Source organism: Chiroxiphia lanceolata, chromosome 6 (assembly GCF_009829145.1).
Source record: "Chiroxiphia lanceolata isolate bChiLan1 chromosome 6, bChiLan1.pri, whole genome shotgun sequence".
Lineage (NCBI taxonomy): Eukaryota > Metazoa > Chordata > Aves > Passeriformes > Pipridae > Chiroxiphia > Chiroxiphia lanceolata.
In genome coordinates this window covers 13,792,071-13,815,615 of record NC_045642.1, presented here as the reverse complement: position 1 = coordinate 13,815,615, position 23,545 = coordinate 13,792,071, and the positions used below count along the sequence as shown (strand labels likewise).

Sequence of the window (23,545 nt, the reverse complement as noted above, 5' to 3'; positions counted from 1 at the left end):
CTTGTTTAAAATTAGTTTGGATATCTGAGCATTACAAAGCAGTCATTTATGTAGCTGCAGTGTAGACATGCCTTTGGGTTTATGAATGCTTTGTGAGGGTGGAGCAGAGCATAAGCTAGTGTCTCTGGCCAACTACGAGTCTGCTTTGTCATATATCTCGTTGTTATTGCTTAGTTTATATGTTTTTGAAACAGGGTCTGGGTTTCCTTGTTATCTGTTGTTACACTTTGTGGCTTGATTCTGAAATGTCTAGCAACTAAAATTTCAGGTCTAGCCTTAGTTTCCACTGTAACATTTAATCATTTGAGCAGACAGCAGGGATTGAAGATTTTTTCAGGGTTTGGAAGCCTTTCATGTCAGGACTATCACCTAATTGATATGAGAGAGGATATGAATTTTTTGAAGAATGTGAGACCATAGAAAAAACTTAGACAAAACAAAAAGGTATTATTATTTGTATTTAGAAAGGTGTAATACATAGTAGCTGTAGGAAAAAAGGAAAACCAATGTTTCGTGAATCTGACTGACAGCCTTCATTAGAGCACAGAGAATGTCTTCTCTGGTTTAAAATAAAAAAATCATGTCATATCTATAGAGAATAGAGCTGTTTGGGACAGTGTTTAGCTTTTTGTAGGTAAAAGACCCTTAGCAGTTCAACTGTAGCATTACTACCTCAGTACTGAGGCCAACTGAGATTGGGGTCTAGTCCCTCAGCTTTACGGACATTTTGATAAATGATCCCATTCTTTTTCTGTCTTTAGTTCAAAATGAGGGAGAATTTATTTTAGTTTTGGAAAATACAAATCAAGATTTGTTAAATTCTCAAACTTGAGTAGGTGGTAGGACTTCAGATAATTAGGGCCTTTTTCAACCGTTTCTCATACCCATTAGGTATATTTTCCACCTTTAGGTATTGCTGTGTTCAGATAATCTGTCAATTTAACCAAAGCAACAATTTCACAATGTAGTTTTCTTTCTGATTGTGTGCTGTGTAATCAATATACTGATATAATGTGAGTGTAATTTCCTCTCTTATTTTATCTCCACTGCACAGTATTATAAATAAACAGCTAAAAAAGAAAAAAGAAAGAAAAGCACCAAACAAATCTGTTGCATCTTCTTTTAAGATTGTACCACTGTAGACACTTGTTCTAGTAAAGTAGAATTGGACCCACTTGATTGCATTTAAATTTTTCATGCTTCAGCAGTTTGTCTGGGAGCACAGTAAAGAAAACCCCCCGAGCGAGGATAGTTTAGAATAATAGAACTTGATTTTGTGTATTATAGCGGCACCATTTGCGCTGCTGTAGTTAGGGTTGTGTCAGCACTTCCATTATAAACCCCTGTTTGCAGGGGTTATAACTAGGGAGATATTTTTTATCAGAAACTTTTTTTTAAATCATCCAAGTGAGTTTAATTGATAATAGGAGAAATAAAGTAAAATAAATTATAATGGAAATTAGTAAATTTCTGATACCTTTTACAAACCTTATTTATTATGAATATAGATTTTTTTTTTTCCCCTCTCAGCAGGGATTTTTAGCAAATGCGTTTTGAATGTTTTAAACATAAAATTGGGAAGTTGTTATGGCTTAAAATTTGACTGCTATTCATGCTCATATTTTAACATTAAAATATTTTAACACAACACGCTGTTCTATGGTTTAATTTTATCATAAACATAAACTACTCAAATGAGCCAGATTCTTCTCCCTTTGAATTGGATGAGACCTTGGAGTTATTGTCTAAACTCTGCCTTTTGACCTGATGGAGTTATGTGTACAGAATTCTCCCATTTAGGCAAAAGTACATAGGGAACGAGTAAAACCTGCATGAAGGAGTTGACTGGATAACACCCAGCTGCAAGAGTTTAAATTTGCTCTGCTTTACTGATTGCAAACCTAGGCATAATCAATGTTTGGTGCATAACCAGGCACCCTCAGAATACATGTAAGAATGAGGTATATTCATTCAGTTAATGATTGTGCTGGGAAGGAAAGTGGAGGGCTTAATCTAGCAGGGCCCTACACCTCTGTCCCTTTTAACCCAATGTTTTAAATTTAGCAACCAAAAAACTGAAACTTACCATTAAACCTAGTTGTTTTAACAAAGCTCTAGGAGAAAATAGGAGGGAAACACACCCCTAAAAATTATGTCATGAGGAGAGTGAGTGCCTAGGAGGCCTGCCTGAGCCTGTCTTCCTTTTCAGGCTCCAGGACTATAGGTAACCGAGTGAAGTACAGCATGAAACGTGTCTGACCATAATGAGCAGTGGGGAGAAAGTGTAGGTGAAGCTAGGAAGCATTTGAACCCCACCCTTGGTCTGTTTTACTCTAGTACAGAAAAATATGGCTGGGCATGGCTTGAGATTATTAGTGAATGGGAGTTTGTTGATATAATTTTATTTTTAACATTAACGAAGTCCCTTTTCTGTATGTAATCAGAACTTGAATAGAGATTTTTATCGAATTGTGTTTAAAACATCTTGGATAAAAGCAAAGTATATTAGTGTACATTGCAAAGAAAAAATGCTTCCCCTACAGTGCGTTACCAGTAGATAGCTTTACTGAATGGTCACTTGAGGAAACACCAAAAGCCTGTTTATGAAATAGAGGTGAAGCCTTTCTAGACTAATTATATTCAGCATGTAATTTCTAAACTTCAGTCTGAATTTTGATTTTCAATTAACATTCCCAATTTGAAGATAATTTTCTATTTAATGTAATTGCAGGAAATAATTTATTGGCTGATTAAGACTGAGGGCCCAGCCTTCCTTAAGAAAACAGTCCCTAACAAACCAGCCTTTAAAGCCAACTCGTAGCTTTGGACAGATTCAGCCTATTTTTGCAGCTGCAGAGTTGTGTTTAATTAGGATTGTGCACTATTATTCATTGGTGCAGTTTGTAGTTGAAATTATTCTTAAGAGACATTTTCATTTCTAGTTTTCTGTCATGATTAATTTATGGCAAAGAAACAGCCATAGCTATTGCTTTACACAGAAGCTTGTTCAGTATGAAACAGGAATAAGATCTGTTGAGAAGGTGAAAGAAAGGAAAATCCTTTATTGTGACTTTCAGTTTTCATGTCGGGTTTTCAAATTACATAAAGCATGACGTATATTTTCATGTGAGTGATTGCATTAACGTGGCTATTTTAATGAAAAAAGGGAAAGCAAACCTTTTATTTTATCTTAGATCATAGCAATTATGAAGCAGAACCTTTTGAAGTACATACAGTAATGCTGGTTGCTGAACTCTTGGCATGTTCTCTGTAGCATCAACACAAATTCTTTAGCGTAGTAAGAATGTAATACGCGGTTTGAATTCCTCAGTTCTGCTTATTGGCAACATTAATATTAGACTCCCACTTACACTTAGGCTTCCCTACAGAAAACACAAACCTTTTTTTCCCCACCAGTATCGAGTTTAAGAGGCAGGATTATCTCCATTTGTGGAATAGTTATTCTAAATAGGTATCAGTGTTTTAATATGTTTCAAAGCACTTCAAAGCTTGTAATACTTTCATATTGAACTGTACATAATTAGATTAGTTGATCCTATATTAATTTTTTTTTCACTGTAGGATACTAAATCTGAACTCCCTCATTAATTGTGAGAAATTTAGCATTAGCTGTTAAATCCTATGTGAAACACAGGCTGCTACATAAAAACTACTGTTTAAATTGGAATTAACTTAATTATTTTTCTTTGCACTTGATATTTCCTTCACTGTAATATTCATGAAAGCATGTGACAGATTTGTAAATTTAACTGTTAGTCTCAGATTTCCAGACCCTTTAATCAGTATTTATTTGTCTGTAGAAACAGTACTAGCAAGTTAATGATTTGCTAATTTGAAAAATGCTCGTGTGGTTTCCTATGTTAACTGATTTGTGCATTTTTAAAGAAATGGTATGAAATCAATTATTGTTAAAAAGCAATTAAGATGAAGATCTTATTCCTCAGTTTCTCAGCAATTTCAGTGTCAAGGATATTCTAAAGTTACTAAACCCTGGGAAAATAGCTAATATATTTTGTCTCTCTTCTTTCAGGTTTATTAATGATTATTTTAACAGTTGCAGTTGATGGTACCAGAAATTTTGAATACAGTGTTTTCAGATTTTGAGTTGAAGTCAGTAATATTTTCATCTAAGTGCAGAAACTGTGGCAAAAGCTGTGCTTGCATATGAGATGTTAGTAAGAGGCCATTATTTGGAAAAGACATTTAACATAAATCTATGCATTTATTCATTACACTTTTAAGTAATTTGAGGTATTTTGTTGAGCTACATCTTGTACTCGATACCTAATATGAAGTGAAACATAATTATTTTAGATTTTTAGTCTGAATTGTAAAAGATTATTCAGATATTATCCATTCATCCATCCATCCAACAAACCTTTCAGGTTTAGAACACTTTTTACATGAGTTCCTGAAAACATTTACTGAAATGTAAAACCAGGTAAAATTGAAACAGTTTGAAAGCAGTACAGCTTTAAACAAATAGCAAAAGGACTTATTTAGCAGAATTTGAAATGGATTTAAAAATTCTTATCTGTGTAGAAAACATCTTCTTGCAAGGAATGAGATTGGGTAAGCATGATGGGCTCTCTTTTAAACATTTGCTTATAACCTTCAGATTGCTCATGGGAGTAAGAGTTTAAATAATTGAACTCTTATGCAAAATCAACATGAAAATAGCAATAAAATCACTATTTTCTTATGGCTGGAGAAAATGATATTGTTTGACAAGACTAAACGGACAGAATGATGTCATACAACTTAATCCTGACCTTGTCTTGGCATCAATGAATACTTTTTCTCAGTGTTTTGGATCCAGGTCCCCCAAACCTGTACTTTTTAAAGTATTTCTGTTACCTACATGTGAATAATTTTTGACTTTTGTAGGCAGATGTGATGTATTTAGAGGACTGTTTTGAGCTCGATTTTTTTTTTTTTTTTTTTTTCACTTAGCACCAATTTTTTTGTTTTTGTCTGCTTTTCTTGTCTCGTAGAAGAATGTCTTCCAAGCAGGCTACCTCTCCATTTGCATGTGCAGCTGATGGAGAGGAAACAATGACCCAGGATTTAGCATCACGAGACAAGGAAGAGGGCAACAGTGATCAGCATGCGGCCTCTCATCTGCCTCTACACAATGTAATGCACAACAAACCTCACTCTGAGGAGCTACCAACTCTGGTCACGACCATCCAACAAGATCCTGAGTGGGATGGAGTAATCTCAGCCCAACACAGAATGGTGAGTTCCACACTTCTTGCTGTGGCTTTCCAAATTAGTATCATAAAAGACTGTTCGCTCCCATTTTACAAGGCGTGTTCACGGGTAAAGCTTTTTAAATGTTATAGTGTCAGTGTCAGCAGTAGATCAACATCATATGGTGTAATTGTAAATTACAATTGTATAATCTACTTAAGTATACATGTCTTTATGAATGAGGTCATTTGATGAGTTCACCTTCTGAAAGGAAATGCATCTATTTATCATGTTTTCATTCATACCTTGATTTATGTCATAACCTTTCTAGCTCATATATTCAAGCATTAATTTCTGACAGCAGGACGTAGCTCACAACTGTTTGTCATCTGGAAAGTGTTGTGCTGAAAGAAGAAACTTTAATGTATTTTTTTACTTGTCTCTCAGAAATAGAACCACAAAATCTAGAATATTATAGCTTTACACCACAACAAAGCATGGCATTTTAGGTGACAGAAACATCTTGCTGTATTTATAGGAGATTACAACTTTTTGTGGAGGGGAAAGGCGTTTATGAGCAGTTTTGTCATGCTCTTCTGCTCTAGATCACCAGTTTGTATACAGGTGACATTAGGAATGATCAGAATTGTTATCTGTATTCTCTTCAGTAGCCTAGATAAAATTATTTTGTGGTGGTAACTTGTCTCTGCATCCCCAAAACTCTGCAATAAATGGGCAGGCTGAATGAAGGCTGAAAGGGCATAGCATCTCAGCCAATTTATTTTCCTTGCATGCGTTCCTCAGATACAGAATTAAGGTACGTGGAGCAGCCAGGTGTTCTGTAAATTTAGAACATCATAATTCCAGACTCTCCCTAAAGTGACTTTCACAGACTTCAAATTCAAACAGTTAACTTAAAGAAAATAATCTGCCTTTTCATAAAATTTCTTCTGTATTTTTATAAAATATCTATGAGCAGATTCTATTCAGCAAACATTTTTTTCCCTTTTTTTTTGTACAAATCAACAGTTTTCAATAAGGTTACACATAATTGTAGATTTTTTTTAACATCATTAACAATAATCAACTTATTTCAAATTTGACTAGATTTAATAATTCTAATGCATTAATCAATATAGATACCATAGACCTTTGTGCATATTATGATGCCTGGAGTTAGTTAAGTATTAACACTACAATAAGATCTATTTTGTTAATATAGTGTTGAATTTTTTTTCCCTATAATTGGATTGATTCAAAAGATCAAACCAAAGCAGAAAAATGCTACCTGATCCATACTGTACAATTTAATACAGTGCAGAATTTTCTGTCAGGCCTAAAATATTCCTGAATATTTGGATGATTGTCACAAAGAAAGCAAAATTTCAACTGCAAAAATAACTTTAAAGAAAAATGATTATAGGTTAGTAATTTGGCAAGGTAGGTTGTAAGTTGTATATATGTCTTCTATTCAGAATTCTGAGATTTAACCTCATTTTGGGCAGAGTCACTCTTTTGCCCAAGTTATGCAATAAGCATATTGAAATAATTTTAACTTCTGTGTTATCAGGAGAACAAGCTGGATGCAGAAAGGATGGGTCCAGTTTGTTGATAGAAAAAGTAAATCTGTGAATTCATCGGCTACTTCTCTATTCATTCAGAGAGGCAGATACACTCTTAGAATTTTAGTATTAGGACACCAACAGCATTGACAAAATTACTCTGTGTCCTAGAGAGAGAAACTCCTGACCTCCAGGAGACACTCAATGCATTTTTTTTTTTTTGATTCCGTCTGCTCCTTTGACCCAGAGTAAGTCAAAATGGTAGGCTCTTTTGTAGAATGATCAGTTGTACTTGTGTGTATTGCTCTGAGGGGGGTTTGCACTCACAGTGACAGAGTGCAGTCTCTGTTTTCTTTCCTAATGCTGAACTATCATGTCAACACTCGCTGTTCCTCTGGCCAGGCACGAATCAGTACTCAGCTTATCGTGTTTCAGAACAGGTGCATAAACTTTGCTTGAGGGACTTAGCACTCTGGTTTTCCTTTCTCCTTTTTCCAGTAAATATGTAGATGAATGTCCTGAAAATCATTAGGAGTTTCCAGAAGTCCCTTGGCTTAAATCTGGTGGTGGATATATGTCAACCTTATTTAGGTAACTTTCAGCTAAACCAAATAGATTCTTTCTTTTGCCCAGCTCAAAGCTGGATATAATTTGCAAGGCTTGGCTACCAGTGCAGACTGAAGTTCTAGGGCATGTTGTTTCGTTGCACTTAAAAGAGATCTGAAACGTACAGAGCAAGACCCCAGTGGATTTACAGCTAGGTGAGTTAGATGACTACTTAGATCACCACAGTGAAGTGGTGAAAAAATGTTTTTCTCCTTAAGGTACTATCATTTAGGGTACCTTGTTTGATATTTTTTTTTTTGGGGGGGGGGGGGGGGGGGGTGTGAATGATTTTTTTTCTCCCTTAAATATATCCTTCATGAGCAAACCTTTAAGCCTCAATCAGTTGCAAAAAGCTCTTCTGAAGTATCTCAGTCTCCAAGCAGGCATGATATTGCTAAGAAAGAATTCAGAGGTGCCTGCAATTATCCTGATGAAAACATTTTCATACTCCTTAATGGGAGGAAAGAAGTTTCTTTCCAGAAAGACAAATTCCAGAAGGTGGATTGGGCAATTCTGAGATTAGGGGTTGTGGTAGTGACAACTTTTCTACTTAATAAAACCAAATTCCCAGAAGGTAAGCACTTTCTGACTCTTTCCCAGAGAGATCCTTTAAAAGCAGATTTGAAGAAACACCTGTTCGTACCATTTACACTGAAAGTAAAGACAGTAGTGCTTTCATTAAAATGCATCAATAATGTGTGTTGTCTGGTTAAAAGACAGTAAATTCAAAGAATGCCGTGTTGACATATGGGGAGGAAAAAATTTCTCTTTTATCTGGTATCTAATTAAGGGCAAAATCCTGCATCGTTGTGCCCCTAAAGCTACTAAGGAGTTCACACAGTATGCATCATAACTTGTTATGAGGGCCATACAGATCTTAAGTTTAAAAAAGATACAGTAGAAGGGCAATTTGACTGGAAAAAAATTACAATTTTACCCAACATTTATGGCATGCAACACTTCAAGTAATGTAAGATACCTTTAAACTACATTGTACATTATCATAAAAAAAACACACTGGCTAGAAATGTTTTCAAACTTTCACTCCCTTTTGATAGCAGGCATTGCTTTCCACTGAGTCCTTTGTGTATTCTGAATGTCTGGAAGCCAAAATATTTTGTTTTAACTCCCACTCTATAGTATTTCCCAGCTGTGTACTTATATGGTGTAATAAAAGGATTTAACAAATGGGAAATAGCAGCTGCATTTGGAAATTCCCTTTGTGCTCCCTCTTCATTTGACAGATTCAGCAATGTGTAACAACTGTAACGTCAGACCTGTAATGACTTATACTCCAAGTATCATATCACCAGCCAATTTGATGTTCCAGTGGGGAGAAGATAAAACAACCCAAAGATTTCTGTAAATTCATATTGCTGAGCTGAAAAGATTATATGTGTGTTTCTGACTGTAACTTAATATAAAAGTACCTGGATGTATGGGGTATTTTTGCTGATTGTAGCCCTACTAGAAAATAAAATCTATTTTAGGCTAAAGCCATATCTATTTGCTGCAGTAAACTGTAGGGAAAAGGTTAAAGTTGTACTAAGATAACAGTGAAAGTGTTATGCTTTCACCCATGGGTAGTGAGTATCAGGCAAGAGATACAGTCAAATTTTTAGATTACATCCAAAACTTGTCTCTCTTAGGGCAAAAGACTGAGAGAGGATGAGTGGGGCAACCCAAAAATACTTAATTTTGCTAGATTTAATAGTAACTGAATTGTTGTATCCCAGTAATATGTTAGTTAGACAGGGTGTGCATACACTGAATGAGGGCATCCACATCTTTTTGCTCTATCGTTATTTAGAAGTGAGAGACTGTTACAGGGAACAACTGCAGCAATTCAAGTCTAAAGGATGGGTGTTATTTCCCTATGACTGATGGAAACCAAGCACATATACATATACAAATACAGTTAGCTACCTCCAAACCTGTGCTATGTTTCCCTATATGTTTTGTAACATCATTCAGAGACCCCTTGGATTTAGGAGTTAATTGTATCTCATTGGATTTTATCTCAGATGGCAGCATCAACATATATTTCATAATTATGTCAAGTCTCTGTCTTATGTTGACTTCTTGCCAAAAGAGTGAAAGACTTGCTACCTTTCCACTGTGGCTGCATGTACGTCTCAGCAGTACTGCGAGCAGATTTATAGATGCAGCAGAAAAATTGAAGATCTCTTAATACCACATGTATTTGTTCCTTTGAAAATTTAAATAATTTTAAATCACCAAGTATCAAATTTAACTTCATATAGCTTTAGCAAAGTTACTGGCATCAGGAACACAGAAATAGGTGGTATCCTGAAGGTCTTAATGTTTCGGTGCTTGCTGTCTCTACCTAAAGCAGGCACAATCCTGTTGCTCCCCCCTGCTCCTTGTTATTAACTTCTCATGTTGAAGATTCTTCCCTTTAAGGAAAATAAACTCAGGTGTTTAGGGAAGATCATTGGAAAATGTTTACACATGCTAAACACTGTGAATTTGTTGTTATATAAATTCATGGCTTCAAATTCTGAAAAGTTATAGATACAATTACATGTTTTGAAATTTTATTTTTACTTCCTTTACGGGCTGAATATGAACATATAAAATGCATCAAATATAAATGCCCTAAACTCTGGCAATTTTGTATCTGCTAAATTGCTCATGCAGCTGTTATTTACATGTACAAATCTGAGTTTTGTGATCATCGAAAGCAATTCTACTGTGCTTGTGATATTATTTCTGCATGCCAGGTAGTGCATCAGAATTTTTATCTAACTAAAGAGATAAATACCTTCATATATAATTGCACAGATATAAAGTTTTGACTGAAATTAAAGAGTGTGAAAAAGCAGATGGTATGATATTTTTCCATAAAATAAACTTCAGTGAGAAACATGTTGCAGAAAAGATAGAATTTTTTTTTTTGAGCATGTTGTTTTGATTCAGAAAGCATTCAGGTATGTGCTTAACTTGACTTTATTAGGACTACTGGCAACTTTAATGTTAAGCACATGTCTAAACGTTTGAAATATCGAGGACTTAGTTTTACTAGCTTTAGCATAAAAAGATGTTTACATTTCACATTAAAAATAATAAAACAATTCCCTAGAATTGTGCAGAATAATGTGCTTAATGGAAGTGGTGAAATACAAAATTGAATTTATTTGAGGAAGAATCAAATAATTGTTCCTGTTGGCATGCTTCTTATATTTGTTTTATTTTCATTTTGACATTGTATAATATTTTTTTTCCAAATGCACAGTCTATTTTAAACCTTTCCCTATATTCTAGGGTGAACAGTGTTTTAAATAGAATTAATCATCACCTGAGTTCTTCACAAAAGATTTGCTGTTTTTGTCCATCCAAACTTTTAGTAATTTCTCCTATTTTAACATTTCCTATTTTTTATGAAGCAATTTCTGAAAACTTTTTAATTCGCTTCTGTATATTGACATGAATTTTTTCAAAAGTATAAGCATTAACACATTCTAAATTGTTAATTTTTTTTTTCCTTGGGCAAGAAGGAATCAGGTATGCATGCTGATTAACACACTCCAGTCATTAACATGTGATTATGTGGGCTGCATATTGAGCACCTGCCAAAAGATAAAATCCAGCACTTTACTACATCTGTGCAAGGACTTTTTGCATTTCTTTTGTACTTTGACAGCTCAAGAAAAAACAGACTTTGATATCTTTGTTCAGCATAATAAAACTGTGTACATAAAATATCTTCATGGAGGAAGGAAAGATACTACATATATTTATTTTAATCTTTGAGGCCATGAAAAATCCAGGGACTGAGACTTACACAGCACCAAGTGTAATATGAATCTTCTAATGCACTGTATCACTGACATTCATACACAGTTTACAACATTCCTGCATGTTTATAAGGATTATCTGTTCTGGGATTCAGCCAATGTTATTGTAATTCACAGCAATTTTATGTGATACCTTTATGTCCCATAAATGTCTTGTTTTTATTTCAATCTTCCAAATGTTTCATCAGTGTTTACCTTAAAGAAATACAAGTACTCTATGCAGCAGGCTGGTTTCCTGCATGCATTCCTCTGCAAATGCTAAAAGGGAAACATAAAGCATGTAATATACACCATGTAACTATATACAGAGAAGGATTTTCATGTGCATTCAATATTGCTAAAATATAAAGACAAATTTCATTTCTATATTTACGATAGAACTAGTTATAAGCTGGACAATTAAGATGACCTAATAGAGGGAAGTTGGATATATACAAAGTGGTCTGGAATATCCAAGCCACACAATCCTTGTTTTATTTGGCAACTTCTGACAAGCATGCATCACAAAATATGTGTCTTTATTTACCCAAAAGGTAAACAGTGCTAATCAGCTGGGACTGATCACAATGCTTCTTCAGTTTCAGTTTAGTTGAAAATGTAAGTCTAAATACTCATTTTGTAAATGGCTGTCCATTACTTGTTCCTTAATAAGAGCATTTAACCAAAGTGCAGGGCATAAAGTCTCAATATTGTGATTTATTACCAAACCTAAACACTGGGAGTTAGGACATATGGTATTTGGATAATTAAGGAAATCCTTAGCATCTAACTCTTACAAAAACACACATGAGTTTATGCATATCATTTGTGGGTGAGTTGATTGCCATATAGAAATGATTTGTCATTGTATTTAAGAATTTTGAGGTGATTTTTCTATTGTGGAACGGAGCAAAATGCCTGTCAAAGCTTTCCAAAGTGTTGCTTATTTGTAAAGTAGGGTTTAAATCACATAGCTGAAAAATTGTAACCTTCTGAAATCTCTGTACCCAGTGCTGGTTTACCTGGATTGATCTGGTTTGCTCCAACAACTGAGTATGAAGGGATTGTTGCAATTAAGTGGTCATACTTTACATGAAGCAAAAAGTCCCTCCCTTTTCCTTCCAAACAGATATTTAGTTTTGCAGTGACCTATTCATAAGACCATACTCGTATCACATATGCCTGATTATTACGATATCTTATTTTTAAACCTTTTATCTAAACTAATTTTCCTTTTTTAAATTTTTTTTTTAATTCTCAATTTAGTATATTATTTCTTGACTTAGAGCTAGTGCTTACTGTTGTATTGTTTCTTGAGGTTTTTTGATGCATCTAAAAGATGAAATACAAGCCTTTTAAAGATTGTATTCAGCCTGTACTTTGGCAGTGAAATCAGTATAAGTTTTATCAGAGTAAATGCTGAGTTAAAGACTTGAGGCTTTATTCCATTACTTACCATTTGCCCTCCCACTAGCATAATTTGCTGAGACTTAGCAAATGATGTTCTCTCAATAGCTCATAGCAGTCATTCTCAAGCCTTGGATTTAAATAAATCTTTCTTAATAAAACTTTTGTGTTTTTTTTCTTAATCGGATGAGAATTGGAAATGATCACTTTGATTTGTAATTTCTTTTAATTCTGTTTAATTAAATTCCTCAAAATGGGAAACCATATTTAATGTAGTGATTGGAAATGATTTTGTAAACATTTGCTTTCATTATATGTTAACTCCAGACTAGTTCCAAGTGCCAGCATGCCTCTAGTACTTGGAATCAAAACCACTCTGGATATCCAACTTTCCTGGGGTGTTTACATGTGTCCCATTCAATGCAGAGACAGATAAATATCCCTTTATAACAGAAAAGCCTCATCCACATGGAAATAAGCAATTCAGCTAACACATTTTATGTTAGTAATATTTGCTTTCTACTTCTTCTTGGCCATTCATCCTGTGATTTCAGTTGAACTCCTACAGAAACAGTTTTCTCTCTGGCTATTAAGTGGGATTGCAGTCATCAACTTTCAATCAAAGTTGATCACAGTTATTCTTAAATTGCTAACTAACACTGTGACCCTGATTTTATACAGCCTGCAGCTTCATTTTCTGAGGTTTCCTCTTTTTCTCACCTTCAGAGAGCTTCTCTCTTTGAAACAGGATCTCTCCTCCCTACATGGCACATAAATGCTGCCATTTAAATCTGCAGCCTCGTGCACTCCCCCCATTTAGGACTCCTGACCAGAGAATCCAGCTCACCAGAATGTTGGTCTGTCCTTAACCTTTATGAGGATACCAAAGAGAGATTTGTCCCACACCAGATCTCCACGCATGATTCTGGTGTCCCCAAACTGAGATGCTGCTTCTCAGCCTCCAAATACAGACCCCCATATTTTCTACTTGGGCCATGTGGAGGAAGCAGCAAGAATATCAAATCTTGCTTTTAACCTGCAGTCTTTTGCCAACAGAACTGTAATTTTGTGCCTGCTCACTCTATTTTGGAAGTGAAAAGACTTCATAAAAGGTGACACAAGTTGGCTCATGATTCAGCTTGCAGGTATTGCTATAAATACTAGCTTACCAATATGAAAAATGCTGCATAAACTATCAGTACCTTTATTTACATCCAGTACTACTCCCTCATTTATTCTGTTAAAACCAAGAGAATCAGTGATGGGAAATGCACTGCTTAAACTGTTAGAATCTAAATATCTAAGAAAATATCTTTTTTACACTAACAAGAAAATTAAGATTATTTTTTCAATCCCTTTTCAGCAGAAACATCTGAGAAAATATAAGGAATTTCCTTTCTTTGTACAGAAACTATTAGTTCTCTTTTTGAAGAATTTAACCAATGTAACTTGTGAAATTTAGCGAATGTACATGCTAAAATATCATTTTCTCAGAGTAAGAGGCTTACTGAACAATTTATAATCTTATTTAATGTAGCAGTTTTAAAAGAATAATTGTGGCGTGTGAAGAAAATACCATGTTTGTAGTCACAGAGAGTCCTGTCTTTATTTATACCAGGCTGATGCTTGTAATTATTCAGAATTGTTCCTGCTGTTAGCAAAGCTATTCTTGAGTCATTCACAGCAACTCTAAAAGGAGCAGTCAACAGGCCACTCGTTGTTTACACCAGGCAGCCTGGAAAGATAAGACTTTGGACACTGTTGTTGGACCACCTATAATCAAAGAAAATTTGGGATTGGTTAAAGTATACTGTCCTCTAACATGAAAAAGGCCAAGGATAGACTTAGGAAAGCTTTTACCATATTGTGCTGTAAATCTTAATGTTGTTTTCCCATTAACATATGAGTAGGAAGGTAGGTAAAGGTTTTAGGGGCAAGTAAAAGTTTGATTTTATGCATGGGCTATCTATCCCTGAGTGAGTCATGCATAGTATTTTAGTGTCAGTGCCTTGCTAATTTCTGGTTTTCTGTCTTTTGTGCATTTATTTATTTTGCTCAATTTTGTTCACTTTGAAACTTAATCCTTAAATTTTAGTGTCTATATATAGGTATTTAAACTGTTATAATAAGAACATTTTGTCAAAACACTAACCACAGTGAGTGGAATGATCAGTAATAAAATTTGGTCTGTGCTAATAGACTGGCAAGAAAATGTACACAGGAAAAATGCCATTTATTTACCTTGATAGGAAAAACCAGCATTTCAAAAATAGATTCAGTTTTGTCCCTGCTGAATAGTAACCAGCTGAAATAGTGCTCAAGAGTTTCTCTCTTCAGTTGCTGAGGAGTAAGATTTTCTTATTTAGTTGTCTCTGCAAATAAATACCTCTTCAAATTAAAGCATTTTTATATCTGACACGGTAAGGCAAACAAGAAAGCTTAAGATGCAAAATCATCATATTTTTCTCTAAGCAGTCAGATTTGTGCCTGTTTCTGTGTAATAAGCTGCCTTCAAATTTTGTTGTTTGCCAACTGTTAGAGGGCTAGTCTGGAAACGCCTCCATTGTGGTGAGCAAAAATCCCCGTGCCATACCCTTGTGCATTCTGGTACAGGCACAGATAGTTGTTCTACACTTATCCAGTACTAGTGTGTAAGTGGGAGGATAGTTTTGTAAATCCAGCAAAGGTGTGTAGGGATTCTGAGCAATCTTCACATGGATCAAACTGAGAAGAAACCCACGTTGCTCTGTTATTTGTAGTAAGCAATATGTTTAGCTAACACCATTAGGAGCAAATTACAAACATAGCAGTCCACTCTTTCGGGAAGTAAAAGATGCTTCAGATGGACATAATATTTTGATGCTGACACTTTATTAACATGTTGATGGTTGTTCTATTTCTTGACTAAAAATTTAATTAATCCTAATATCGTCAAAATTAAAAATGTGTTGGTTTTATTGTGACCAAATTTCACCAGTCTTTGATGAGGAGGCATGCTCTGTGTTAACTCTTTTGTCCATAGACTAAAAGTTTGTTATTCACCTGATTATAAGATATTTTCCATTTTTTTTCTCCCTCCTTACATGGAAATCACAGACATCAATAAGAATAGCACACCTTGAATTGTGCACCTTTCAAAGAGAATGTCATGTTGAAGACATTACTTCAAGTTTAGACTTAAAAGATCATTTTTACAGAAATATATGAACTTTAAACCTGAGATTTCAGGGATGTGTCAGTTGTGTAGTGTATCATATAGCTACTGGATGAATTTGGGCACCAGAGTGTGTCCAAATAAGTGAAGTGGACATTCGTATCAGTCATGTTCTCTTGTTCATCTTCTTATCGAGTTTTACTAGTTATGCTGAAAAAAGTTGGCATGCATGGGGAATTCTCATCAGTGCCGATGAATTTGATGTTTTGGATTTTGCAAACTGGAATAATTTGAGCTGATCTTGGCTAGGCACTTTCCTTGCCTTTACCTCTTCTTTCATGCTCTTGGAAAAAACATCAAAAAGACCTTTAATAGTATCCTTTCTTTTCTCTCTTTGGGTCAAACAAACTGTGACTTTCTTGTTCTGTAAAAGGTATCTTCATAAAGTTTGTTAAGGATAGGATATCTTTCTTCAGTGAGTCCTCCCACATCCGTATGCAAAAGGACCAGGTTCTCCTTTCCCAACCATGAATTCATCAGCTTGTTCTATTATAGGAAACTTGGTGGTCATTTTTAATCTGAATTCCAGATTTTCTAGTGAGATTACTTCATACACTAGAGCAAGAAGTCCAACAAAAAACTTGTGGAGGTGATGATACCTCTTGTCTCAAACAACATATGTGATCCAAGCAGTCTATTTTCAGAGGATACCTGGGCCATGAGGATGTATTAAGAGGGTCTCTCCGTGCTGCTTGTGAATGTCAGTGCAAATACTTTTTTGATAGCCAGACCTGCATCTGGTGTATGTGGTAGTTGCAGTTTTGGTCATGCAAGGGGGTGAGGTGCTGGGACATAAGCGTGACATGCCACAACAATTGGTCTGCAAAAGTTTGTAAGGTGCACCATGAAAATTAAAATAATTTGTAAATTTGCTGCAACATTTATTTGATTTTCAACAAGCAGAATGCTGCAAGAGCAAGTAGCAAGCGCAGATACAGTTGGGTCAACTTTCTAAGGAAAAAAATAAGGAGTACTTCTCTTGCCCCCTTGTGTTGTTTTGATCTGTCTAGTTTGCCATGAATGTGAGGTCAATATAATCTGTTTATATGATTGTAATGAAAAGAAAGTTGCCAACAATAGATACATAGCAGTAAAAAATATCTATTCTGAATGTGTTGCAATAAAATTCCTTTTGAAGCCTTTTAAATATTTCATTTTAGCTTCATTTTATTTGTAAGTTATTCACAGACTAATCCAGAATCAAAGAAGACATAAGAATTTGTTTTGTTTCTCGTAGACAATTGTACATGCATCTGATGTAGATTTTTCTAGCTGAGTTCTGCTATTATTATATAAGATATTTACATTGGACTAGTCTACAGTTTTCCCATTTGCCTATTTAGCCCCTTGAATTCCTTTCAGTTTGTGCAGTTCTGCTGGATCCTCAATCGTGCTTTTTAATAATTTCTCATTTTAGAAAAAGATGGGGCTCAGAAAGTCGTCCTTACTGGGTTTCTTACATTGCCAGTTCAGATAATGCACTGCAAATATATTAGCCATTCGGTGACCCCAATACTACAGCTGTAGGGCTAAACAGAACCAGAAATATTAGGAATGCATTTTATTCTTTATTTTTGTTCTACATTTTAAATACCCACCACACTGACAGTATAAAAGAATCTATTAACTGGACAAATCCTCATTCTTGCAAAGGCTGTCATTCTGCCTCCATTCCATAAATCTCTATCATTTGCATGGAGTTTAAACTTGTCTCATCTTCATTATGGATATTGCAGTCTCTTGGGCAAGAAAAAGAAGGATGAATTTGCTGCCTAATGGAGGCGGGACTTGGAGAGTCTTTCATTAGCAGTAAAAGAACATTGTGCTGGACCACATATCCAGCATCCAGATGAGAGACAGGATTGGTTATTAGGAGGAAGAACATTGTTATTTCCACTTTCTCCACAGATTAGTCTTATCTTCTTGTTTCCGGGCTAAACAATAGATTTAGTGTTTCTTGCTGAGAGCATGAAAACCCTTGCATTGAACCTGATGTATGTGCTTCATGTGCTGTAAAAGGATGTTCTCTCTCGAGAACAGATTCTTTTAAAATTACTAATTACTCTTATACTGTCGTCTCCAAAGGTGAAAATGCCATGCTAAAAAGTATTAATTCTTCATTGAGGAAAGTTACAGAAATTCCAGATCTAAGTTTGAAAAATATTAGAAGATGCTTTTTTTTCACCTCTGTGATAAGACCAAGTTTTAAGAAAAATGCAAAGTAGTTTTCAGAAACAATTAAATATATGAAAGCTTTCCATTTTAAAGATGAACTCATCTTGAATATTGTGCACAGTTTTGGTCACCACAATATAAGAAAGGGATTAAACTGTTAGAGAGTGTCCAAAGGAGGGCCTTAAGGATGGTGAAGGGCACTGAGGGGAAGCTGTGTGAGGAGCAACTGAGGACACTTGGTCTGTTCAGCCTGGCAAAGAGGAGACTGAGCAGAGACCTCATTGCAGTTTTTCCTGAGGGGAAGAGAAGGGGTAGGCACTGATCTCTTCTCTGTGGTGACCAGTGATAGAACCTGAGACAATGTCCTGAAGTTGTGTCAGGGGAGGTTTAGATTGGATATTAGAAAGAGGTTCTTCATCCGGAGGGTGTTTGGGCACTGGAACAGGCTCCTCAGGGAAGTGGTCACAGCACCAAGCCTGATAGAGTTCAAGAAGCATTTGGATGATACTCTCGGGAATATGGTGTGACTCTTGGTGATGGTCCTGTGCAAGGCCAGGAGTTGGAGACTCTATGATCCTTGCAGGTCCCTTCCAACTCAGAATATTCTGTGATTCTGTAAAGAAATTTATCTCTGTACCTGGTCTAAGATATTGTTGTCCTTTGTGATATTTGATTCTTTAATGAATGCAAATGGGTGGAACGAAAAATTCTCTAATGTTTGCTAGATAAAAAAGCAAAGGTAAAGTTTCTGTTCCATGTCACCTCTCTGTTTGTGCTTACAAAATCTCTGTCACTACTATTGTGTTGACAGGGTGCTGCTACTACTGGGGTGTAATAGAGTCTTCTAGTTCCCTGTTTTAGTTAATAAATACTTTTGCAACATCACTGGCAAATGCTGCCACCTTCTCCAACGACTGTAAGTGTTGTGCTGATCACCTACTGCTGTGCTTGATGACAATGTGTCGCCACCACCTTCTACGCAGTCTGCAGCCCTGAGTTACTGTGCTTGCTCCTTGTTGGTGTTGCTCCTTCTGTTACATTGCACAACTACTTGATCTGTTCCAGACTGAAGTAAAAATTTATATCTGATGTCATTGCTGATGGTTAATGCTTTCTAGCCATTCTTCAGACCCTGTTTCACCTAGGGCATTTCCCAACACAAGTTTCTTCAGTAGGTGTATATTTTCAGCTCATATTATATTTATGGGGAACACTGTGCATTGGAAGAATGATTTTTGACAATACTATTAATTCATCTCTTAATTTTTAAATGTATTGCTACTGTTATTACTCCTTAATTTTAAAGAAAATGTTTCACAGAATCTAATATACACACTGACATTTCTAGGCTTACCATAAATGAAAAAAAAAATCATTAGTTCTTTAGCCCAAATGTTTAGCAATCCTAGCCTGGTATTATTAAAAATTAAAATAGAAGAGTAATTTTGGAAAGGAAAGTGTGTGAGAAATTTTTGTGGTTGAGTTTTTGAGGGCAAATTGAAGAACGTGTTCTCTTTTTAGCTGAAATTGTGAAAACAGAGATGTAGTGAATGTTGGATCTATTGCTGGGAGAATGGGAAATCTGAGAAGTTCAGGAAGGTTTGACTGTTGGGCAACAACACAACACTGAGGAGGATTGCATTACTCATTGCTTTTTGATGCCTTTTTTGTTTTTTCTTCTTCTTGTTGCTGAAATATGCACTATCTATTGACAAGGGAGATTAATTCTTTTTACTTTTATGCTTTTGACTATATAACACCTCTGATACACGTAGTCTCAGTACCTATGTATTGGCATACATGACTTGTTCTGTCATAAACTCATTTCCTTGCTCATTCTTGTTTATGTTGGCCTGAAAGTAACACTTCCTTTTGTATATTAAAAGCATTTTAACCTTAATTCTTAAAAAAAAAAGGTTTAATTTAAAGATGGGTGAATGAGCATGGGAAGACACATACCATGCCTTATTTAACTGTGAAGTAGATTCTTGTTCCTCAATCTTTGTTGGCCTAACTCTTTCTCTAGTTTTAAAGTTATGTTGTTTTCCATTAGCTGAGGGTTTATCCAGGAATAATTTGTCCTTGCCTGTACTTTCTCTCTTAGTGCTACATGTATCATCCTTACGTAAGGAACTAAAAAAACCTGTAAAATCTTAACACGTTAATTGTTAAAAAGTGTTGAAGTGGCTGTTCCTGACAAGGAAAATCTTTGATGAAGGAAGATGGCATGAAGTATGATAGAAGCATAGGGATAATTGAGCTTGAGCACAAAAGAGCCCTTGTGATGCACTGAAACCAAGAAATTCAAATCATAATGCTCATTTTAGGAACTGAAGGTTACTAATAAATAATGCTTTCAGCTTTTACCTGTCTGAGATCCTTCTGCCGTAAGAGAATAGCCCACGTTTTCACACTGTTTTGTTTTTTTGCAGGAGTCAGAGAGTAATAAGTTATGTTCCCTATATTCCTTCCGAAATACCTCTACCTCACCAAACAAGCCCGACGAAGGAGGTCGTGACCGCAGTGAGTTAATGACCAGTGTTAATTTTGGAACACCGGAACGCCGCAAAGGAAGCTTAGCAGATGTGGTGGACACGCTGAAGCAGAAGAAACTAGAAGAAATGACCAGGACTGAGCAAGAAGGTATGTGTTGGAAAAGACTGATACAGTTTCCCTACCCTCAAATCCTGTAATTTTTATAGCATAAAGGATGTCTTGGGTATCAAGAGCCATAAAATTGCATGATTGGCAAAGGCTAGGATAAAGTTATTCACAGGTTTCCATGGCAGTGGTAGTTTGAGGTCCTTTAGGGATTTTAGACAAATATGCCAGTTTTTAAAAGTTTTTAAAATGTCTTGGTTGTGAGTCAAAGCAGGAATGTTGGATTAGGTGAAAACTCAGCCCTTACTTGAAAGGTTATGATGAATTCTTAACAGGTTGTAGAGTTGTGAGGGGTATTCCTCAGTGGTATTTGTTCTTCTTCTTTTAAAAGATAAATGTTTATTTTAAACAACAAGAATGAATAAAACATGAGCTGGTTTGTTTTGCCTTAGAAATTCTCATCTTTCATCACCCTAATGACCCAGTGTCTGTAACTAGGAGAATGGGAAACACTTTAAAGTCTAAATCTACATAGTTCTGACCTACGTAGCTAGAATTGTGCAGTCTGCTCAGATATTGTTACAAGTATTAAAATGGAGAGATAAATGAGGAAAAATCTTTGAGTGCTGAGATAGTTTATGTATTCAGTCCTCATTTAGATACTTTCATTGACTTTGCTAAGATTTTGACCATGGCAGGAGCCAAGTAGAATTGGAGAGTGAGTTTATCAGTGTATCTGTGCACATGGTCAGGGCCCATCAAGAAAATTTCTCTACATGTCAAGTAGAATGAAGTCTTGCTTGGTTCTGCAGTAATACCTTCTAGTCTGTGTGCTCATACATGAGTTTGAATCAGTGAAGTTGTGAGAGTAGGAGGCTCTGAAATAGATAAACATGTGGATTCTCTTAGTTATTTTACCAGTGTTGCTTTGTGGCATTAAAAATAACCCAGGAAGATTATTTGTAATGTAGCAGAGCCACAAGGCAGTAGAACTTCGTGATTCTCTTTTTTTTTTTTTTTTTTTTTTTTTTTAATATGAAGGAGTTCAGAATTATTTTGACTTCTCAATTTCATGGTATGGTCACAGTGCACTTCAAACAGTGCACTTTAGGTTAGGTTCCCTTGACTCCATGTATCAATGTAGATTTCAATTAAAATTGAAGCTGATACAATAATATGCTTAAATATGGGCTAAAATCATGTAGGGATGGAAGTAGGCTTTCATATTTCTTGGCATAATTGTTAAATACCAGTACATAGATAAATGTGTTCTATAGGTATCCTTTCTGAAGCTGGTGAAACATCTCTAAAGAGAGAATGTCCCAGATTCTTGCTACCATCTGTCTGTTTTCAACTGTAAAGATCACTCTTTTAAAAATTTCTTAGATTTGGTAGTTAGACTAAGAAAACTATTTTAAATATTACTTTAGCAGAATTGTTTTTTACAGTCAGTAGCAGTCGTTCAACACTCCATGCTAATCAAAGGTCTTGGCTCCTACTTTGCTGTGGGAGTATAAAAGTTGCTGTTGATTATATTGACACCACTATTCCAGGAGTATACTGAATGGTGTGCTAATAAAAATGTGCATCAAAAAGTTTAAATACAGTATCTTACTGTATGGATTCAAGCATTTGATAGCTTATTTTTGTATGAATTCTCTAGAATTTTCAACATTTCCTCTGCATTAGTACAGATTAGTTGTTTTAAGAGAGATATGTGCGCAGCAGAGAGATCCCTCTCACTGAGTTGGAGCCTTCTGTGCTATATTTTCTCATCAGTTGTGAAATAAAGGTAATTTCTGATCTGTAAAGTAATCTTGCCTTTTATGGACCACATTATACTGGAAAACTATTCTAAAGTCTGCCTGTAAGTTCAAAGGTATTTGACTGTATCTTCATGTTTAGATTAGATATTCCTCACTGTGAGGGTGGTGAGGCACTGGAACAGGTTGTCCAGAGAAGCTGTGGATGCCCCATACCTGGAAGTGTTCAAGGCCAGGTTGCATGGAGTTCTGAGAACTCTGGTCTAGTCAAAAGTGTTTCTGCCTATGGCAGTGGAGTCGAAATTAGATGATCTTCAAGGTCCCTTCCAACCCAAGCTGTTCTATGAAGTTGTGTTAAGAACTTAACTATGTTAAGTTCTTCTCAGTTTATCCAGCATTTTCTGTAGAAAAAAAGGTTACTTACATTTAGCAGAAAATAATGGATATTTGACTGATATTATATGAACTAATACAGAAAAATCATTAATAGAAAGATTGGAAATTCTTCAGGATGTTACACTTAGAAAGTTCAATGTGTAGATCAGGAATACCAAAATTCTTATAGCAGATTTGAATACCTATTTCAGAATTCAGAGGTTTCTCTGAATTAAAAAGAAGTAAATTCTCCATACTTGTTTGATTAAAATAAAATAATATTTTAAAAATTTTAAGGGAATGAACTTCTTTTAACTCTGTGCAGAGTCAGCTGGAGAAATAAGATCTGAGATTGTGAAATTGTTTTGCCATCTGATAGTGTCTTTTAAACAAGCTAATTAATAGCCTGATCACACGTATACTACATATGACACTCTTTAACACCTACGTTTTAAAATATGCTTCTGTGCAGTTCTTTTCTTAAAATGGTACACAACCAATGCAGCTGAGGAGCTCTTAGTGTACTAAGTTCTGATCTGTCACAAAATTCCTTACCTGAATGAAAAAACACCTGCTGATTTTTTAGCAAATAGAGAGCATGTTATATATTGCTTTAATGAATGGAATGGGGGAAAAGATGTGTGTTTCCATTATATACTATTGTGTGAGGCTTTAAGTCTTGCATGACTCCTTTAAAAACATTTAATAGTTCATGTGAACCTCTTTTGTAGAGATGACCTCCATGACCATTGCTGTAGCTGTGGAATTTGGGATAATGTACAGTCATATGTCAAATTAATTGTAGAGTTAGAAGTGGTGTAAAGAACTCGA

General features: G+C 35.3%; 1 protein-coding gene across 14 annotated transcripts in view; it reads left to right on the top strand.

The window, feature by feature from the left end:
* Positions 1-23,545, top strand: part of SOX6 (SRY-box transcription factor 6) — a 375,013-nt gene that overhangs the window by 138,578 nt on the left and 212,890 nt on the right. For all 14 annotated transcript variants that reach the window (XM_032690278.1, XM_032690277.1, XM_032690280.1 and 11 more), the window contains 2 exons: positions 5,016-5,259; positions 20,408-20,618. In XM_032690278.1, the coding sequence (XP_032546169.1) occupies positions 5,020-5,259; positions 20,408-20,618 (451 nt within the window). In that variant the 5' untranslated portion in view covers positions 5,016-5,019. The remainder of the gene's footprint in view (positions 1-5,015; positions 5,260-20,407; positions 20,619-23,545) is intronic.